Source organism: Camelus bactrianus, chromosome 13 (genome assembly GCF_048773025.1).
Source record: "Camelus bactrianus isolate YW-2024 breed Bactrian camel chromosome 13, ASM4877302v1, whole genome shotgun sequence".
NCBI classification, from domain to species: domain Eukaryota; kingdom Metazoa; phylum Chordata; class Mammalia; order Artiodactyla; family Camelidae; genus Camelus; species Camelus bactrianus.
Genome location: NC_133551.1, coordinates 12,304,504 through 12,325,947, shown reverse-complemented (window position 1 = coordinate 12,325,947; position 21,444 = coordinate 12,304,504). Strand labels below are relative to the sequence as shown.

The 21,444-nt window shown below is 39.4% G+C and overlaps 1 protein-coding gene across 1 annotated transcript; it reads left to right on the top strand.

The window, feature by feature from the left end:
• The first annotated feature begins 6,334 nt into the window (after window positions 1-6,334).
• Window positions 6,335-19,242, top strand: LOC105082454 (guanylate-binding protein 1). Its single transcript, XM_074376047.1, has 11 exons — window positions 6,335-6,779; window positions 8,638-8,837; window positions 10,700-10,827; window positions 11,856-11,965; window positions 12,561-12,757; window positions 13,339-13,581; window positions 14,435-14,715; window positions 15,441-15,653; window positions 16,429-16,531; window positions 16,768-16,961; window positions 18,090-19,242. The coding sequence occupies exons 2-11, from the start codon at window positions 8,648-8,650 to the stop codon at window positions 18,201-18,203; spliced, it is 1,773 nt and encodes a 590-aa protein (XP_074232148.1). The 5' UTR covers window positions 6,335-6,779; window positions 8,638-8,647; the 3' UTR covers window positions 18,204-19,242.
• The last annotated feature ends 2,202 nt before the right edge of the window (window positions 19,243-21,444 follow it).

Here is a 21,444-nt window from a genome sequence, read left to right as displayed (position 1 = left end):
CCCTTTAAAATAGCACCCAAAGTAATAAAATACCTAGGAATAAATCTAACCAAGGAGGTGAAAGAATTGTACACAGGATACTATAAACCATTGATGAAGTCAATAAAAGAAGACTTTAAAAAATGGAAAGATATCCCATGCTCTTGGATTCGAAGAATCAATATTATTAAAATGGTCACACTGATTTAATGCAATCCCTATCAAATTACCCAGGACATATTTCACAGAACTAGAACAAACCATAATAAAATTTGTGTGGAACCACCAATGACCTAGAATTGCCAAAGCATGAATGAAGAGAAAGAAAGAAGCTGGAGGAATAACTCTCCCAGACTTCAGACAATACTATAGAGCTACAGTCATCAAGACAGCATGATATTGGTACAAAAACTGACATATTGACCAATGGAACAGAATAGAGAGCCCAGAAATGAACCCACAAACTTTTGGTCAACTAATCTTTGACAAAGGATGCAAGAATATACAATGGAATAAAGACAGTCTCTTCAGCAAATCGTGTTGGGAAAACTGGACAGCAGCATGTAAAACAATGAAGCTAGAACACTCCCTTATACCATACACAAAAATCAACTCAAAATGGATCAAAGACTTAAACATAAGACAAGATAACAATAAACCTCCTAGAAGAAAATATAGGCAAAACTTTATCTGACATACATCTCAAACATGTTCTCCTAGAACAGTCTACTCAAGCAATAGAAATAAAAGCAAGAATAAACAAATGGGACCTAATGAAAATTACAAGCTTCTGCACAGCAAAGGAAACCATAAGTAAAACAAAAAGACAACCAACGAAATGGGAAAAAAATTTTTGCAAATGAAGCTGACAAAGGCCTTATCTCCAGAATATATAAGCAGCTCATATGACTTAATAAGAAAAAAATAAACAACCCAATCCAAAAATGGGCAAAACACCTAAATAAGCAATTCTCCAAGGAAGACATACAAATGATCAATAGGCACAAGAAATAATGCTCTATATCAGTAAGCATCAGAGAAATGCAAATCAAAACTACAATGAGATGTCACCTCACAACAGTCAGAATGGCCATCATTCAAAAATCCACAAATGACAAATGCTGGAGAGGCTGTGGAGAAAGGGGAACCCTTCTTCACTGCTGGTGGGAATGCAGTTTGGTGCAGCCACTGTGGAAAACAGTATGGAGATTCCTCAAAAGACTAGGAATAGACTTACTGTATGACCCAGGAATCCTGCTCCTGGGCATATATCCAGAAGGAACCCTACTTCAGGATGACACCTGCACCCCAGTGTTCATAGCAGCATTATTTACAATAGCCAAGACATGGAAAGAGCCTAAATGTCCATCAACAGATGACGGAATAAAGAAGAAGTGATATATTTAAAGAATGGAATACTACTCAGACATAAAAACCTACAACATAACGCCGTGTGCAGCAACATGGATGCTCCTGGAGAATCCTAAGTGAAGTAAGCCAGAAAGAGAAAGAAAAATACCATATGAGATCGCTCATATGTGAAATCTAAAAAGCAAGCAAACAAACAAACAAAGCATAAATACAAAACAGAAATAGACTCAGAGACATAGAATACACACTTGTCGTTGCCAAGGGGGCAGGGGGTGGGAAGAGATAGACTGGGATTTCAAAATTGTAGAATAGATAAACAACATTATACTGTATAGCACAGGGAAATATATATACAAGATCTTATGGTAGCTCACAGAAAAAAATGTGACAATTTATATATATATGTTCATGTATAACTGAAAAATTGTGCTCTATACTGGAATTTGACACAACAGTGTAAAATGATTATAAATCAATAAAAATGTTTTTTAAAAAAGACAGACATATACACAATTCAGAAATAAACTCTCACATATATGATCAAATGATCTTCAACAAGCTTATCAAGATCACATAATGGGTAAAGAAAAATTTATTCAACAAATGGTGTTGGAGAATCTAAATATCCATGTACAAAAGAGTGAAGTTGAATCCTTAAAACATACAAAAATTAACTCAATATATTTAAGATCTAAATATAAGATCTGAAACTATAAAACTCCTAGAAGATAACATAAGGAAAAGCCTAATGACATTGCATTTGACTATGATTTATTGCCTATGACATTAAAAGCACAGGAAACAAAAGTGAAAACAGCCAAATGGTACTGCATCAAACATTAAAACTTCTGTTCATCAAAGGAAACAATCAACAGGGTGAAAATGCAACCTACAGAATGGGAGAAAATATTTGAAAATCATATATCTGGTAGGGGACAAGTATCCAGAATATATAAAGAACTCCTACAATTCACAACAACAAAAACAAATGTCCAGTTTTTTAATGGTCGAAGGAGTTGAAGATACATTTCTCCAAAGAAGATAAATGAATGGCTAGCAATATATGAAAAGATGTTAAATATCACTAATCCTTAGAGAAATGCAAATCCAAACTCCAAACTCCAAGATATCACCTCACACCTATTAGGATGACCACAAAAGAAAGAAAGAAAGAAAGAAAGAAAGAAAGAAAGAAAGAAAGAAAGAAAGAAAGAAAGAAAGAAAGAAAGAAAGAAAGAGAGGAAGGAAGGAAGGAAGGAAGGAAGGAAGGAAGGAAGGAAGGAAGGAGGAAATATTGGTGAGCATATTGAAAAACTGGAACCCTTGTGAAATGTGAGTAGAAATGAAAAATTATGCAGCAACTATGGATATTTGTATACTGTGTCTTCAAAAAATTTAAAACAGAGTTTACCATACGACCCAGAAATTCTGCTATATTAGAATCCAACAGATAGATAAAGAAAATGCATATGCATATAATGAAATACTAGCCTTAAAAAAGAAAAATCTTGTCACATGCTTCAACATGGATTAACCATGAAGATACTATTTAAAATAAAATAACCGTGTTACAAAAAAAGCAATACCTATTTTTTACACTTATATGAGATATATAAGATAGTCAAACTCATACAAACTTTTCGTTGTCAAGGGCTGGAGTGAGAGGGTAATGGGGGTGCTCAGTAGGTATAGAGTTTCAGTTTTGCAGGGTGAAATATCTCTACAGATCTGTTCCACAATGAGGTGAATATAATTAACATTTAAGTATATTTAATGTGTACACTTAAAATAGGATGGTAAAGTTTATGTTATCTGTTTTTGAAGTGCAGTTAAAAAGGAAAAACTGTAAGGCAACAATATGCAAAGCAAATTGAATTTGAAGAGAAATATAGAAAACTACACAATAATACTGGAAGACTAAAAAGGGGTTTTAAATGAAGCAACAATCTATGCTCCAAAATGAAAGCAATGACCTAAAAATAGTATTTATAAGTCAGTTTGTATTTGCCTGTTATATCCAATATAATCCCAATTCTGAAGGAATTTCACGAAGTGATCCTACTTTTCACTAAGGATTGGTTGGTCAGAGGAGCCAAAACATACATTGGAAAAAAATTCACTACAGTACTGAAACAAAATATATCGTCATTTAAAGCATAGTACTGAGTTCATTAGGATAGGCAGGGCAGAATAGATAGTTAAGAAAGAAATTTAAATATGAAAAGGAACAACCGTCAGGCCATTGTTTTCAAACTACAATACAATCCATTTCATATAACTGACATCAAAATAAATTCCCCGTGGGTGAAAGTTTCCATTTGAGCTATTGAGACTAGCCGCTTCAGTAATCGGTGCTCCCCCCTCCCTCTCCTTTCCATTCTTTTCCTTTTATTTTTATCTTTTTAATAGACTTTATTCTTTTAGAGCAGTTTCAGGTTCACAACAGAATTGAGCAGAAAATACAGAGAGGTCGCACGTAGCCCTCCGCACGCACACATAAATACTCCCCTACCCTCAGCACCCCTCACCGTGTGGCATATTTGGTACAGTCGATGAAACTTTCTATTAGCTGAGTGCACGTCAATCCCACTCACTACATTAAGTCGGTCTTAGGGCAATGACTGCGTCTAATTGATCTTCATACCCCCTGAGCACCTAGCACAGGTGCACACAGTACGTATGCTTTCTAAACACACATGTATACTGCGGATTCTGTTCCTAATCTGCTGGTCTTGGCTCCGTTGTATGTGAGACTTAGTGACCCCAGCTGAATAAATGAGAACTTGGTGCTGCATGAAGTTCTTTGTGTGAAAAGCAGCTTAATATAAAAACATCCCACACCTGAAGTTCAAAGTCTATTCTTGGGACCTATAACTCTGGACAACATTTAAAACCACTGGGCATGTATACATATGTGAAGTTTTAATGTAATAATACCAACATGCAAATTAACTTGATCTGCGACTATCTCTTAAAGGAATGCAAGCATTCTAGACCCTGCAACTCCAAGTACACTGGAAAGTGAGGAATTATAGCTCACAACCAGCATTTAGAGAAAACCTCCCTAGAAAACTGCCAAGAGAAAACTTGCCCAGAAAATAGTTCAAGCAGCCTGACATTTAAAAAAAGCCGCAGCTGCGCACTCTGTGCTGATCAGGAAAGAGCTGTTTTCCTAACCTCTAGTCAGTTTCCGAGAAACGAAAAGCTTGCTTTCACTTTCAACTGGCATGTGTTCAATAAAATAGTTGCAAGTTGTCCTTATTCAACACCAGAAAATCCCTTCTCGTGAGAAAAAGCAGAGGAGAGCCAGAGACTTCCCATTTATAAAATGACTAATCACAATGTCATTGTTAGTATAGTCAGTAAGGTTAAATCCCCAGTGATTCCGTCCACTTTTGCAAATACAGAGCCACGGTGGGCAAAGCGGTGAAGGGGGTTAGGAGGTACCAACCTCCACTTACAAAAGGCATAAACCACAGAGATTTAATATACAGCATAAGAACATGGTCAATAACATTTTAATAACTTTGTATGGGGATAAATGGTTACAAACTTATTGGGGTGATCACCATAATGTGGACACCTGTCAAATCATTACATAGGACACCGGACAATAATACAATATTGTACGGCAACTAAATTTCAATTGAAATGTCATTTTATACAATGTGAGTAAGAAAAAACAATACATTAGTATTACATATACATAAAATGTATAGTTTTAAATGTGTGTAACTAAATTAACAAATAAATGCTTTACATACGTATTTTATTATTTCTTCTACATTTCAAATTGGCAATAATGTGGGTTTTCTGTCATATTTGGGGTCATTTTATATTTAGTCACACATGATATCCATTGAGCTTATACTCTCTGCCAAGCCCTGTTTTAATGGCTGAAGATACACCGTGAATACATGAGGTCCATGTTCTTACGAGCTTCAATTGCAGGTAATCAAGAGGGAAAAGGAAGAAAAACCAAGGTGATGGGATGGAGATTGACAATGGTTCATGGAAGACTTCAGTGAGAAGATGCCATTTCACTGAGAGCAGTAGAATAAGAAGCCAGTCCTGCCAAGACCAGGGGAAAGTTTCAGATGCAGAAAATCACTGTACACAGACTGCTCAGGCAGGAAGAATCTGGGTGTGTTCCAGCAACTGAAAGACCCAGATAAACCATATTTTTCAAAGCAAATTAAAATGCTCCTTACTCAGACATTTAAAAAGATAATAGCAAAGTGGGAAAGGAAAGAGTATTCAATTTCATTTCTTAAACTTCAGACACAGACTTCCAGGTGTACTGTGGGATCAGGAGAGAACCTTATAAATATCTCCTTTCCTTCTCACTTCTCTATTCATTGTCAAGGGGGAGAAAAGGCAAAACAATTTAAGGGTAAACAGGGTTTCAGATTCACACCCCACATGGATGACTTGCTTAGTGAATTTGAACAGGCATGCTGTTTACCCTCCCTCGTTGTTTGTTTGTAGGCCTCACTGTTTGTAAGCCTCATTGTTTTCACTATAAGATGGAGACGACGCCACTTATTTTGCACAGTTGTAGTTAGGATTGAGCGAGGCATGTAATACATGTAACTCTTAGAGAACAGTCAACAAATAAAGCAGCTCCTTCTGTTGCTGTTTACCCCACAAACACAGAAAGGCAGTGCAGTGAACTGGTTTAACAAGAGGGTTTGGGATCAAGAATGATTTGGTGAGATCATTTACAGTACTGTGATTTGGGACAAGACATTAACTCTCTCTGTGCCTCAGTTTCTGTAAAATGGCGGGGAAATGTTTGTTATGAGATGTGAGTTACTGAACCCATGTAGCGCCGTCAGTGCTGAGCCTGGAACACGTGTGCGATACTTGGCGCCCCTTCCTGCCTGTGCACGGGGTATTCCGTTCCAGGTACTGTGTGTTCATGAATGTACAAGACATGTCCTTTTCCTCACCATATGCATCAATGAGGAGCCAAGTTCACTGTAGGTGTGTCCATTATTTAAGGAAATTAAAACTAAAATTTAATATGCTTCCTCCTTCTGGCTTTCTCAAACTGACCCCCAATCCTGAAATACATTCCATTATATTTAAATATCTAATAGCCACTCTTTTAAACAGCAAATGGTTTCTAAGATATCTTTAAAAAAAAAAAAAGGTAATGTGAAAGTTCTAGTTGAGAACTTGTGCCCAATCCATGTACCCTCCTATGAGCATAGCTTCCAAAAATTCCTTTTATGGTTGGTGAGTCATTGCTTTGTACTCAATGCTTTCAATTTCATTTTACTTGAAGTCTATAACAGAGCTTGCTTTACTGCTGACTGTCAGCACTCTAAAAGAAGTCAGGAGCGCTCCATGACTTTGGGTGGGTGAGATAAAAGGCTAACCACCTCGCGAGAGACAGAGAAGTCGCAGAACTGAGAAGAAAACAGGTAAGACCTCTCTGCTTTGTCCTCAGAGCAGCTCTTGCTCCAGGGCTGAAGGAGCTCTCCTTGGGGAAAGGAGCCCATGTTACAACTGGTGCGGGGTGGGAAGGGATTTATAAAGGTCAGCTAGTTTTCTAAAAAATGACCAGCATCAAGGTCGGCTGCAGCTGAGCGTGCCGTGCGCCACGAGGTCAGATGGAGCCCTGCTGTCTGCCCTGTGTCATCACCGTGCTGGTGTGCGATTAAGCACCTAGGACGTGGGGCTTAACCTAAGAGCTTGAAATGCATGAGGACTGTCTTCTTCTTTGCTGGTGCTGTGTGAGCTGACTGGGAACATGATTAAATTACTGCTGTCTTTGATGGAACTCGCTCAATACTGATCTGCCTGCAGCTAAGGAACTGAGGGGGCTATAAATAAGTTATTTTCATGAGAAGGAAAGAATAGTAAATGAGAAGCAGGAAAACAACACTCACATTGCTAAAGACAAAGAAAAAACCCTGAAACCAAAGTGAAAGGTGTAGATTCATGAAGAGACCGCACTCCTCAATCGTGTATTTGAACTTCATTTCAAAGAACTGCTTTTAGAAATAGTGCGGGTTCACTAGGTCCAGCTTCTTGGTGCCAACTCACTCCCTACCCATTAGGCACTGAGTTCAGCCCCACTGCTTTGCTAAAAAGTTTCCTCCTTAAAGAATCCACGGTGGGGCAGCACTAAAGGCACCATCTTTGTTTCCTTTGTCCCTTCTGTGCTGTCAAGGAGCTTTGATCCTGCCTTCTGGAAACTCTTCCCCTCAACTCCTTGGCTAGGCGCCTGCTTCCTCATCACCCACTTGTCTGACAGCTTTCTCTCTTCTTTTCAGCTCCCTCCGGCCTCTCCCCTCCGCGACCCTCTCCCCTACCCTTCTTTCTCCTTTTCCTGCTTCTCCTTCTCCTCTACCAAAAGGGAAAAAAAGAAGAAACAGAAAACTTGGAAGTGTATGGCTGGAAAAATAGGTATGTCCTCTGAGCAACTTTCTCTCTTGCTCTCCTGATCTGCCTCCTGATCTTCTAATCTTTATTCCGTTGTCTTTTGTTCCATTACACCACACACACATATATGCGCAAACATGAGTTTTAGCAACGTGCAGTGATTAGAGTTGTGCAGTTTACCCCCCCTCAGCTGGAGGCTGATTTATTGGGAAGCTAATCAAGTCTAAGTGTCAGCACCCCTGCTCACACAAGCCCACACCAAGGCTTCGAAAGGGTCCCTAGCCTCGTGATTCACAAGGTCATACATTTTTATAAAATTTGCAATAGTAAGTGATATTGGTTCCACTTCCAAGATAGCAGTGTGAGAAGTTTTGGACTCTCATTCCAGCAAAAATAAGCATTAACTTGTAGGTGGGGGGTGGGGACACATTCAAAATCTCTGGAAATTTTTCAAAGACGTACATCAAATGATGGAACATTTATTCATGGAAGTCTTTATTGCTAGTAAGGGTTAGTGAATAAACACGACTGAATTTCTCACACATAGGTAGGATGTACAACAAATTCCTCTAAATCCAATTTTACTTTCCACTTAATGTCTACTATAAAATTTTAATGAGAATCCTAAAGGAAAGTTTTCCATGATAAACTAAATGAAAGATTTTGTTCATAAATCACTGTGGTATCAATATTTTTAATGGACTAGTTTGATAATACTTCTGTAACTTTCTAAAATGATACAGATCTTTCCTCCTTCTATCTCAGGATTGACCCAAAACTTTTGGCCATGTTGGGGAATTTTATGACCTTCCTTCTGAATGCAAAGTAACCTGGTGGAAGTTCTTGATCCGTTTAGACTAAAAATTCTAATTCATCCCATCTCTTTTCTTGCAGACAAGGGAACATGGCTTCAGCGATCCACATGCCAGAACCCTTGTGCCTCATTGAGAACACTAATGGGCGACTGGTGGCTAATCCGAAAGCTCTGACCATCCTGTCTGCCATCACGCAGCCAGTGGTGGTGGTGGCCATCGTGGGCCTCTACCGCACAGGCAAATCCTACCTGATGAACAAGCTGGCTGGGAAGAACAAGGGTAAGTGAGGACACCAGCAGAGTCTCCCTGAGTCCCTTCTGTCCACCCACACTCCCAGCATTCAGGACAGTGATAGGAAGAGAGGAAGTTAGAGATGGGGAGGAATATTGAAAGCTCACTTTCAAATCACAGTTATGCTCATATCTTCACTATGATCTGAAAGAATCAGCTCATGCCTCTTTGCATTTTGCATTTTGTCTTTTTTCTATTCTTTTTTTTTTAACTGTTGTAAGATATGCATAACATAAATTGACCACTGTAACCATTTTTAAGTTCTGTGGCATTGAGTAAATTCACACTGTTGTGCAAACATCACCACCATCCATCTCCATGAGCTTCCCTGAACAGAAACTCTGTACCCCAATAAACAATAACTCCAGCCCTTGACAACATCTTTCTACATGCTGTCTATAAATCTGACTGCCCTCGGAGTCTCATGTAAGAGGACTCATACATTATATTCCCTTTTGTGATGGCTTATCTCACTTAGCATCATATCTTCAAGGTTCATCAATGTTGTAGCATGTGTCAAATTCTCTTCCTTTTTAAGGCTGAATAATTGTATGTGCATATCAATTTGTTTATCCATTTATCTGTGAATGGACATCTTGGTTACTTCCACCTTTTGGCTCTTATGAATAACATTGCTAAGAACATGGGGTTACAAGTATCTGTTCAAGTCCCTGCTTTCATGTACTTTGGGTATATACCAAGAAGTGGAATTGTTGGATCATATGGTAATTCTATGTTTAATTTTTTAAGAAATCACCATAACTTTTCCCCAGAAACATTACCATTTACTTTCCCACCAGAAATGCACAAGGGTTCTAATCTCTATATCCTTATCAACACTTGGTATTTTCTGATTTTTTTGGCCTTCCTAATGGGTCTGAAGTATCTCACTGTGGTTTTCTAAATTAATAATTTTCCAATATTATCAAATATTCATTCAGTTTTACATTTTCCAATTTTCATATACATATCAGTTAACTTTCAGGATTCACATAAGATCTACAATACATGTTTGGCTGCTCTGTCTTTTTTTTTTAAGTACAGTTGATTCACAATATTGTGTTATTTTCAGGTATACAGCAAAGTGATTCAGTTATATATTTTAATCAGCTTATTTTCCATTATATGTTATTATAAGATATTGTGGCTTTGATTTGTACTTCCCTAATGACTAGTGATGCTGAGTGTCTTTTCATGTGTTTATTAGTCTTTTGAATAATTTCTTTGGAGAATTGCTTATTTAGGTCCTTTGCTCATTTTTTAATTTGTTTGTTTTTTTAATTTGCTTTTTTGTTTTTTTTAGGAATTCTTTATATATTCTGGATATCGATCCCTTAACACATTGATGACTAGCAAATATTTTTTTCCCATTTGTTACCTATTTAACTGTGTTGATGGTGTCCTTTAATACACAAAAGTTTTAGTTTTGATGAAGGACACTTGTCTATTTTTATTGTTGCTTATGCTTTTGGTGTCATATCTAAGAAATCATTGCCAAATCCGATATTGTGAAGCATTTCATGTATGTTTCATTTTAGTTTTATAGTTTTGCTGATACATTCTAGGCCTTTGATCCATTTTGGTTAATTTTTGCAGAAGGAAAGCTTTCTGTCTTTCACCATTGAGTCTAATGTTGCATACAGCACCTTTCTTGTGTTGAGTTAGTTTCCTTCTATTTCTAGTGTGTTGATTGATATCTTAACTTCCCTGCTTCTTTGATTGTAAGTAAGATAAATACTGGTTGTGGTTTCAGTTCTCTGTCCTAAACTTGATTTTATTAATTTTATCTGAAATTCCAGAACCTCCTGATATTACAATTCCACCTCTTTTCTCCCCACGCCCCCTCTCAGGCTTCTCCCTGGGCTCCACGGTGCAGTCTCACACCAAGGGCATCTGGATGTGGTGTGTGCCTCACTCCAGGAGGCCAAACCGCACTCTAGTTCTGCTTGACACTGAGGGCCTGGGGGATGTGGAGAAGGTAAGCATTGAGGATTCAGTTTTGGAATAAGCCCCCCATCTCTGAATAGTCTCTACAAGATTTAATTTTTCTTTAAATAAGAGCTTGCACTCAATCATGTTTTTTTTTTTCATTTCTGTGTATGTGCCATGAGACCAATCTTAAAAACTATGGGTCAGGAAAATATTCATTAGGCAGAACCCTAGAAGCAGAGCATAGAGGTCAGTAGAGAGTATTCTAATTATTAATGATAGGCTGGTTATAGGCTACGCCAGTGAACTCAGATGCATAAAGGTAGCACAAACAAAATCAGCGTAATGACTCTTATCCTGTAAAGAACTTTAGTTAAGGGATCAGTTTCTATCACATACCCCGGCTTTAAATTTAAACTCTGTCAATAACGCAGTGACCATCACAAGTTATTTGACCTCTTTTAAGCTCAGCTTTCTGATCTGTAAAACACATATAACAGATCTACATTTGCCTCATAGTATTATTTTCAATATTGCATAAGGTAAGTAGTGGGAAGTGTTAGGTGCATAATAATTGCTGAATGATTGATCCAAGTATTATTATTCTTATATTAAGACAATTTTCTGTAAAAATGAAGAGAAAAATTTAAATTTAAATTATACTTAAGGTCTTACAAAGTCTAACAACATTGACTATTTGTTTTGCAATTATCTATCAATCATCTTAAGAGGGTCTATTCAGAATTAGTGTAAATGAAAAATCCCAATCAGAAAACTATTCAAAGTTCAAGCCCTGGGGGAGGATGTGGCTCAAGTGGTAGAGCGCATGCCTGGCATGCACAAGGCCCTGGGTTCAGTCCCCAGTACCTCCTCTAAAAGTAAATAAATAGATGAAACGAAGTTCAAGTCCTCCTGACAATCATTTTTGCTTAGATTTGGTTTCCTTTTATAGGTCATTAGTCTGAAAAAATAAATTAAAAAACCTCTAATTAAAGGAACAATCTTTTACTCCTGCTGATCTGGAAAGTGCCATGACAATGAAATATAATCTTGGCCCAAATGTGTTCTGATTCCCAGGGTGACAACCAGAATGACTCCTGGATCTTTGCCCTAGCAATACTGCTAAGCAGCACGTTTGTATACAATAGTATGGGAACCATTACCCAGCAGGCCATGGACCAACTACAGTATCCTTTTTGGGGTCCAGAACAGCATCACATTCAGAGGGGAGGCCTGTATTTAAAAAAGATAGCTGCCTAACTGTGAATCCTGGAGAATCAGACCCAAAAAGAGAAACATAAAAAATAATTCAAGGGCAGGGAATAAAGTCCTATGTACCCACTGAAGGATTGATACTTGGGTTAAGAACAAAGGTGGTAAGCCTAGCATTGCTCCTCAGGTGAAGAGCCCCCTCCAGATGTCCCTGGCATCAAACTGGCAGTGCCAAAATAGCATGGGCCCTTTGGAGCATGTCAAGGCTTTTTAAAAAGTTGAAGTATAGTTGACTTACAACATTGTTAGTTCCAGGTGTACAGCAACGATAGTCAGGTGTATATGTGGTTGTTTTCATATTATTTTCCATTGGGGGTGATTGCAGGACGTTGAATGTGGTTTCCTGTGTTTTACAGTAAATCCTTGTTGCCTGTCTACTTTATGTAGAGTAGTTTGTATCCGTTAAAAAAAGAAAGGACAAACGCAAAACGACAGTTTTGAATATGTGGAACTACCGTAGGAGAGGCGACACTCTTCTTTTATGCCAGTTTTCCTGAATTTGCTGCTCAGCTATGTGACAGAGCTGACAGATAGAATCAGGGCAAAATCCTCCCCTGAGGAGGACGGGGTTGAGGATTCAGCTGACTTTGTGAGCTTCTTTCCAGACTTTGTGTGGACGCTGAGGGATTTCTCCCTAGACTTGGAAACAGATGGGCAGTGTATCACACCAGACGAGTACCTGGAGAATTCACTCAAGCTGAAGAAAGGTAAAGGGGACTGAGAACTGGTAAATGAGGTCAGCACCCAAAACTATCATTCTTTAGTTTTCTATCCAGTTTTCTTGTATTTATGTTTTCTATTTCTTCTCGGGGGCCATTACTTAACCTGAGAGCTCGTTTAATACCTGAACTAATACATTTGATTTTGAACTATTTTCTCTTGTTCTAAGAAAGAGTTGCTTTTTCTTTTACCTTTCCCTGTGCTGTGCCTAGATTGATATGATCTTCTTAGGGCTTGTGATGCTGTAATTAGCCAGAGTATGGAGTAGAATGGTCATGTATTTGAAGAAATTAAATAAAAGCATGAACAGTGCATTAGTCCAGGGGTTGGCAGACTACGGCCCACAGTCAAATGATGGCCAATCCAGCCGGCCAGCTGTCTTTGTAAATAGGGTTTTACTGGAAAACAGCTATGCCCCTTCACTTATAGACTATCTAAGGCTGCCTTCATGCTGTGATGGCAGATAGAGTACTTGGAAAAGAGACCATCTGGCTTGCAAATGCCTAAAATATTCAGAAAAAGTGTGTAAGCCCCTATATTAGGCAAATTCCCTTTTATCTTCCTCCAGGTACCAGTGAAAAAGATAAAATGTTTAATCTGCCTCGACTCTGTATCCGGAAGTTCTTCCCAAACAAGAAATGCTTTATCTTTGATCGACCCACTCAGAGGAAGCAGCTTAGCCGGCTTGAAGAACTGCGTGATGATGAGCTGGACTCTGAATTCGTGCACCAAGCTGCGCTCTTCTGTGCCTACATCTTTAGCAATTCCAAAACTAAGACTCTGTCAGGAGGCATCAAGGTCAACGGACCACGTGAGTCCTCTTCCCAGTCTTCCCTCTCGCTGTTAAGACTAAAGGACAGTGTATAACATCCCCTTAGTTTTCAGCTTTGAAAAATGCAAACCTACTGCTATCAGCATATTAAGTTCTAGATGGCACCAACATTTCTAATAGACCTTATCACTCAGATTTCTTAGGTGAGAAAAGATAGGAAAGGCCAAAGGGAAAAAGCTCTAAGAGCTTAGTGTCCTAGACGCTGGACCTGCCCTGTCCAGTATGGCTGTCACTAGACAGGTGTGGCTATTGAAATTTAAATCTAAGTTAAAATGAAAGAAGTTTAGCATAATGATCACACAGCTGTATCTCAAGGGCTCATCTCTACACGTGGCTAGTGTCTACCCTACTGGATAGCACATACAGAGCACTTCCATCATCCCAGAAAGCTCTGCTGGTTAATGCTCTGCTACAAAAAGCAAGGAGGACTCCTTTAGAATTGTTCCCCACATATTCACCCAGGGTTTCCCATGGACTTACCACGGCTGATGATACAGACTTCAATGAGAGAGGTATGGTTTCTGTCCTAACAGTGCTTGGGAGTAAGGTGAATGCAATCAGTAAACACAGGCCTATGCTATCTACAACAGAGGTTCTCAGTCTTCCATGTGCATACATACCGCCTGAGGATCTTGCCAAAGAGGATGGTCTAATTCAGTTGAACTGGGGCAGAGGCTGAGAGTCTGCATTTTTAGCAAATTTCCAGGTGATGCTGAGGACATGGATGCTGCTAAGGGAAACGGTTGGTAATAGACATGGTCAGGATCACACAGAATAGAATCTTTACTCATCCCACCTACAATAAACGTCATCATTTGTTCCTTATTCGTAGGTCTGGAGACCCTGGTGCTGACCTATGTCAGTGCCATCAGCAGTGGGGATCTTCCCTGCATGGAGAACGCAGTCCTGGCCTTGGCTGAGATCGAGAACTCGGCCGCAGTGCAAAAGGCCATTGCCCACTATGACCAGCAGATGGACCAGAAGGTGCAGCTGCCCACGGAAACCCTCCAGGAGCTCCTGGACCTGCACGGGGCCTGTGAGAGAGAGGCCATCACAGTCTTCATGAAGAACTCTTTTAAGGATGTGGACCAAGTGTTCCAGAAAAAATTAGCGGTATATTTGCTCTTCTGATTTATGAGAGGCAGGAGTTCCTTCAAAGATGTAGACCATTTATTTCAAAAGAAATTAGCAGTCATTTTTTTCTCAAGTTTATACAGATTAGGCTCTTGGAAAGCAAAGTACTACTAGAAAATGAAATGGGTGCTTATTTTGGCAAAAGCAATTTTACCCAGACTTTTAAATGGTGACAACCACTATTTGTTATTTAAAAAGAGGAACCAGTTTTATTATGGTAGACTTAATTATGATGGACTGAAAATTTCTTTCTTTCATGAGTAATCTAATCTTCACTCTAATTTAATTACATGCATATAAGTAACCATCAGAGCTTCTGATCCAATTACATGCTCATTGTTATCAGGCTGACATGATATTGTAGACAAAAGCAAAGAAAACTGTAGTCTCATTTATCTTGAGCAGGCTTATGTTGAGCCCCATTTATTTCACATTTAATCACTGGTCCAATTCATAACGCGTAAGTTTATCCCCAAAGGCGTAGGGTAAAGCTAGTAATCTCTGCTCTGAACTCCACTTCCAAGCAGAAAGGGACTTGTAGAAAGTCAGGATCAGGAGGAAGGATACGGCCCGGCTGAGTGCCTGCAAGTTTCTCTAGGGGTCACAGAGCTTTTTCTGGTGGTGGGGAGGAGCCTTTCCAGAAATTCTGAGGTCAAGCTAACATCTTTTCCCTACTTTGCTTACTTCCTATTTTTACATTAAAGGCCCAGCTAAACAAAAAGCGAGATGACTTTTGTAAACAGAATCTTAAAGAATCATCAGACCGTTGCAAAGCGTTACTTAAGGATATTTTCACTCCTCTAGAAGAAGGTGTAAAACAGGGGGTTTATTCTAAACCAGGAGGGTATCGTCTTTTCATGGAGAAGATACAGGAGCTGAAGAAACAGTATGACCAGGAGCCCAGGAAGGGAATACAGGTAACAGGGATTGGTTCTGGGAAGCTGCTGACACGCCTCCTTGAAACACCAATGGGACTAAGCGTACTGCACATGGATGCGCACGTACAGGGCTGACAGCATTCCTGCTCTAATTCAGTAACCACGGACAGGGAGCCTGTTATACCAGATGCAGCCTATATGCTCACCCGAGAGAGTGCACTCAATTCACAATCAAGTTAGAAACTGGATTATCAGATTAATCAGCAGGTATTTCTTGTAGACCACTATTACAGCTGGATCTTTATGTCGCAAGAGACAGAAACCCAATGATAGTTGCTTCAGCAAAAATGGTAATTCATCAGTTCAGCTTTCAACCTGCTTGAAGGATCAAAGTAGCCAAGATTTCAAATAATGTCATCGCATATCTCACTGTCTGTTGCTCCACTTAAGCCCACACTTCCCTCCCTCCCATTCTCCTCCTCACCCTCTTTCTTCTGATCCACTTTGTCCACGGTGGCTTCACTCTCCAGCGTGCTCACCCCATTGGGACCACAGCACCCACAGCCCCAAAATTAGAGTCCTCGGTCAAAAAGAACAGAGCATCTCTGTGTCTATCTCAGTCCCTGATAAAGGATTCTGCTCAGCAGGGGGCCAAGCCTGGCCAGCCTGGAGCTCGTGCTCACCCCAGTGACTGAGAATCTTGACCACCGGGCACACCAGGGCCAAGAGGAGCAACTCTTAGAGGGAAAGATGGTGGGCAAGTAAGTGCTCACAGCCATTTCCTACTATTTACTCCATTTTCTCTGGGTCCTAGGCTGAAGAGGTTCTTCAGGAATACTTGAAGTCCAAGGAGTCTGTGACTGACGCAATTCTTCAGACAGACCAGACTCTCTCAGAGAAGGAAAAGTTGATTGAAGGTGAGGAGCGAATCAAGAGACCAGATAGCCCCAGAAGCCCATAAACTTCAAATAACTGGATGAACCTACAATCCTTGAACTATAGTGGGATGACATAAGATGCCTCTTACTTGCTGAAGTCATTTCCGCGCCGGGTGTACGCAGTCAGTAGCAACAATGCCAGATCAGTGCACACGGAAGAAAGAAGCAATATGGTCACCCACATACATGTTTCTTTCTCCTTTTCCTCCTGACAGTGGAACGTGCGAAAGCGGAAGCAGCACAGGCTGCAACAAAAATGCTGGAGGAAATGCAAATAAAGAATCAGCAGATGATGGAACAAAAAGAAAAGAGTCATCAGGAACACGTGAGGCAGCTGACGGAGAAGATGGAGAACGACAGGGCGCAGCTGCAGGAAGAGCAAGAGAGAACCCTCTCTCTTAAACTTGAGGTAATTAACTGCATCGCCGCAAGGTTCTTCTTACTCTGTCTTCTCTCCCCTCTCCCTGATCACAAATTTGCCGTGGCAGTGAGGACACGAACCCCAGAAGAAGGACCTCGCTTGCTCACCTGTACTTTTTAATCCCCATCTGCCTACCCAAACTGGCCCCTGCCAACGTCTGGTTATTCAAAGGTTTTGTGTTTTTGTTTTTGTTTTTGTTTTTGCAGTTATGTCACACCCAGTCCGTTCTCAGTACATCCTTCGATCAGTGGTAGCTATTACCTGCTACACATTATAAAAAACGCCTCATCTCATCTCTGATCTTGCTTAATAGTATATGAAGCAAAAACTGCCATGTCTCTGTTACCCAGGAGATGAAACAGAGGTTCAGAAAATAGTAAACAACTTTTATAGGGTCACACAGCTTGGTGAGATGTCTGAACTATCTGCACCACTTAAGAGGAATTTTTTTAACTTTTTTTTTCTGTCACACCTAGTATGACTTTCAGCTCTAAGAGAACCTTTATAAGCAGAGGGGCTCCTTAACTCTCACACCTGTGTGTCAGTGTGTTACTCCTACGTGTTTTCTAGGCCCTGCTCCTAGTACGTGTTGAGCTGGGAATTATGTGCAGAAATCCACTATAGTCTTTATGGGGCCCTGATTCCCTTACCTTGCCTGTATTTTGCTGTCCCTGCCACCAAGTTGTGGAAGCTTAGATCAAATTCCCTGATCTAAGATTCAAAGACTTTATCAGATTTTAAAAATTATTTATTTCTCTATGTGTGTATGTGTGTGTATAAAATAGTCTAAATCCATAAACAGGATTTGAAGCTAAATATATCATTAAGATTGCACAAAAAGGTGGTACATGGGAGAAAAATTAGGGCTGGTAATTTAGGTTTATCAACATATTGAGAAACATAAGACAAAAATCTTTCTTAACTAAATGAAGGAGACTCAGGAAAAGTGATCACAGAGCTAGAAGGCCCAAGAGATTGTATAATGAAAAGTACAGTAGAGAAACTTTCAAGAAGAAATCAAATATTTTTTAAAATCCATGAATGTGGACACTAAATAGAAGTTAAGACACTTACTTAACACTACACTTTATTCAGTCTCCATTTGTACCTTTTTAGGAACAGGCCCGACTACTAAATGAAGGATTCCGAAATGAGAACAAACAGCTTCAGAATGAAATACAGAAGCTCCAGCAGAAGATGGAAGAAAGACCAAGTTGTGTCCTAAGTTAAAGAACTGAAGAATAGCAGTCTCCTGGTCACTCTTAGCCAAGGCATTCCTCAAGCAGTTTAGAATCTAGAAAATGTGTCACCACACTTGATAATAATTAGGTCTTATATTTTTTAACACGAAAATTTCCGAAGTCATGCAGTAATAGGTGAAATCACGTCTATCTTCCTCACAGTATTGTAAACCGTGTAACGTGGATGCATCTCACCTCTTGCCAACCCTGGAGGTATCATAAGCTGGTACCACTCAGGAGCTTCTTCTTCTAGATGACCAGGTAAAGTCTCAGGTAAAAATCTTGGGACATAGTTGAGCATGAGTTTGGCCAAGTGCACAACAGGTTCCCATATCAGGGGCAACCATTCTAGCTTCTTAGTGAAGGCAATATATAGTGCACCATTGTTTCCGGACTGCTCAGTCTGTGGGTGATGGTGTCATTCCTGGGCACTGGGAATAGTCAGTGCTCACTAGTGGATTCCACGCTAAAGCAAATCACCTAATATAGAGCTCTCGAATCGCTACAGAATTTCCATAGGAAGATGGAAGAAACCATTGGCATGAGTAGGAGTTAGGTCATAAATAAAGGTGCTGGAGAAGCAACTTTCCCTTCTTACTCAGTTCACCCAGATTACAGTTTTAATGGGGCTCTTTAGAACTTTAGGTAAGTGACACTGGACTAAACATAGTAACAGGAAGGCGATTATGCATTGTGTGTTCCCAGCAATTTACAGTTTGCAAAGACGAACTTTAAATGGTGACAGATACCGTGTTAGGAAACTGAGCTAACTGAATTATGAGATTGTTTGTAACCCTGAAGTTTAGGCTGTCTTTTCCCAGTTCTTCACAGTCGTACTTGAAAGCCTGCTTATCTTCCCCCAAGAGATTATGGGTTCTTTTTTGACATTTTTGACCAGTAAAACAACACTCTCGGTATTACCTGGTATATATGGACTTTCTCACAATTGTTAAAATTCCTAAGTGGTTGCTGCTTCTTAAGGAGGTTAAGAATTGTTTTCAAGCTGGAAATAAATTATGCTTCACTGAGCTTTATGTTTCTGATTTTTTATGTTTTCCACCAGAAAATAAGGTTTTAGTCTATATAGCCGTAAGGTTTGGCTAACTTTACGGTAAAAGACTGGTTGGTAACTCTTCATGGCCTCTGTGAGCCATGCAGTTTCTGGCCCAACTAGTCAACTCTGCCACAAAGCAACCACAGACGATACGTAAATGGATGGGCATGGCTGTCTTCCAATAAAACATTGTTTTCAGAAACAGGTGGCACTCACAAGCCATAGTTTGCAGACACTTGCTTTATGGAAACATTAGTCAAAGTTCTATGCATCTGCCTTACGTTGCTTGCATTTGTAAGGAACATATGCATTAGATTGTCTATGTTAGCATCCTGAAAATATCATGCAGTGTTTCAAAATATTACATGAGGAGGGAAAAGCAGGGAAGCAGCTGATGCCACTAAATCGACATTAATAAACCTGCTTTTTCTGATTGCTTGGGACCTTTTATTCCATTGAATCCCCTTCCTTCCCATCGGGATGGAGAATGCCTGCTTCCACAGCTGGGCAAGTGCTGCTAAGCAGTGTTTCTTTACTTTCTTTTCTGCAATTTCACAGGGGACCAGGTGAGACCCACAGCCTGTTAGATGGAACATTGATGTAGATATGCCTTGAATTTTCCAAGCTGCCCTGCAACAAAGGCATAAACCAAATACATTTTTATTAGTTGAAGAAACTTCACGATAGAAAAGAATAACTCTGTCCTCAAGAGCAAATAGAGTTTCTTTATTAACCATTTGAAAATAAGAAAATTGAAACTAAATGAAACGAGGCAACTTCCTTCTTAGGTTGGTAGCGTGGGTCTATACTAGATCCCAAACCCTCTGATTTCTGGTTCGGTGCTTTCTCTATATCATCTCCAGAAACAAAATACAGCTCTCTCCCCGGGAAGGCACACTGCTTTCACCAACGGTCCTCAGTCTAGCTGTACATAAAGCAAATGTATTAAATATAAGACTCCCTGGCCCCTCTTTTCCCCATATTTCCTGATATAGTAGATTTGAAATGGGTCATTGGACAAGAAAAGGACAATTCATGGTGATACGCTTTCAATCTGCCAAAGTCACCACATGTCAGGGCCCACATTTGCTGACCCACATGGTGTTTCTCTGTCAAAATTCTTTTTAGCCTAGGGAAGAAAATACTCCTTTGCTTAAGTGCCACATTGCTACATTTACTTCTGCAGGTTAATATAGGAGATATAAGCGCCACTGATCAAGAGGTGGAGAACATACCGAAACCTGAGACACTGGCAAAACAGCAGAACTCCTTCAGAGAAACCCTCCCATCCAGGGTCAGTGATCAATTAGACCAATGTAAAGGTAGTCATTGAAAAATAAACACAAGTGTAAGATTTAAGAACTATTTTTAATATTTGATATATAAAGAGATAAATTTAAAAATCAATCTTAATACCACTCTATATGCATAATTTCAGCAACTTAGATGAAACACACTAATTTTTCAAAAAGCACTAACTATCAGAACCCACCCAAGGTGAAATAGATGGCCTGAATAATCTTATAATTTCTCAAGAAATTGAGTTTGTAACACACAAAAAATCCTGAAGTGGCATAAGGAAGATAGTGGAATAGAAAGTCCCAGTACATGTACCATAACAGAAAAAAATTTTTAAAAAATGATTCTGATGACAAAGTACATTTATGAGGCCTCCAATCAGGAATACTGTGCTCCGAGGGGGGAGGGATAGCTCAAGTGTCAGAATGCATGCTTAGCATGCATGAGGTCCTGGGTTCACTCCTCAGTACTTCCTCTAAAATATAAATAAATAAGTAAACCTAATTACCACCCCCCCAAAATATTTTAAAAATAAAAATAAAAAATAAAAAACAAATTTTTAAGAATAAGGATTAGAATCCAGTTGTACTGATTCTTAGTCCTGTGTTTCCTCCCCATTTGTCTCAATAAAGTAGAAGAGGTTTCTCTCACCTGTCTACTTACAAGAAAGCATTTTATTTATATTTTCCTTAATAACAATGAAATTACCTTGAACTTAAATACATGGGCATGTACATGCGGGAAAAAAAGTCCTAAATCAAATAACTCTATGATAATGAAGATTGTTCAGCATAGTTACTGTTGTTTGGGTAGTATCTTTCCTCAAAACTCTCCCTCCTGCCTAATCCAGTTACTATTTTACTCATGAACAGAACTA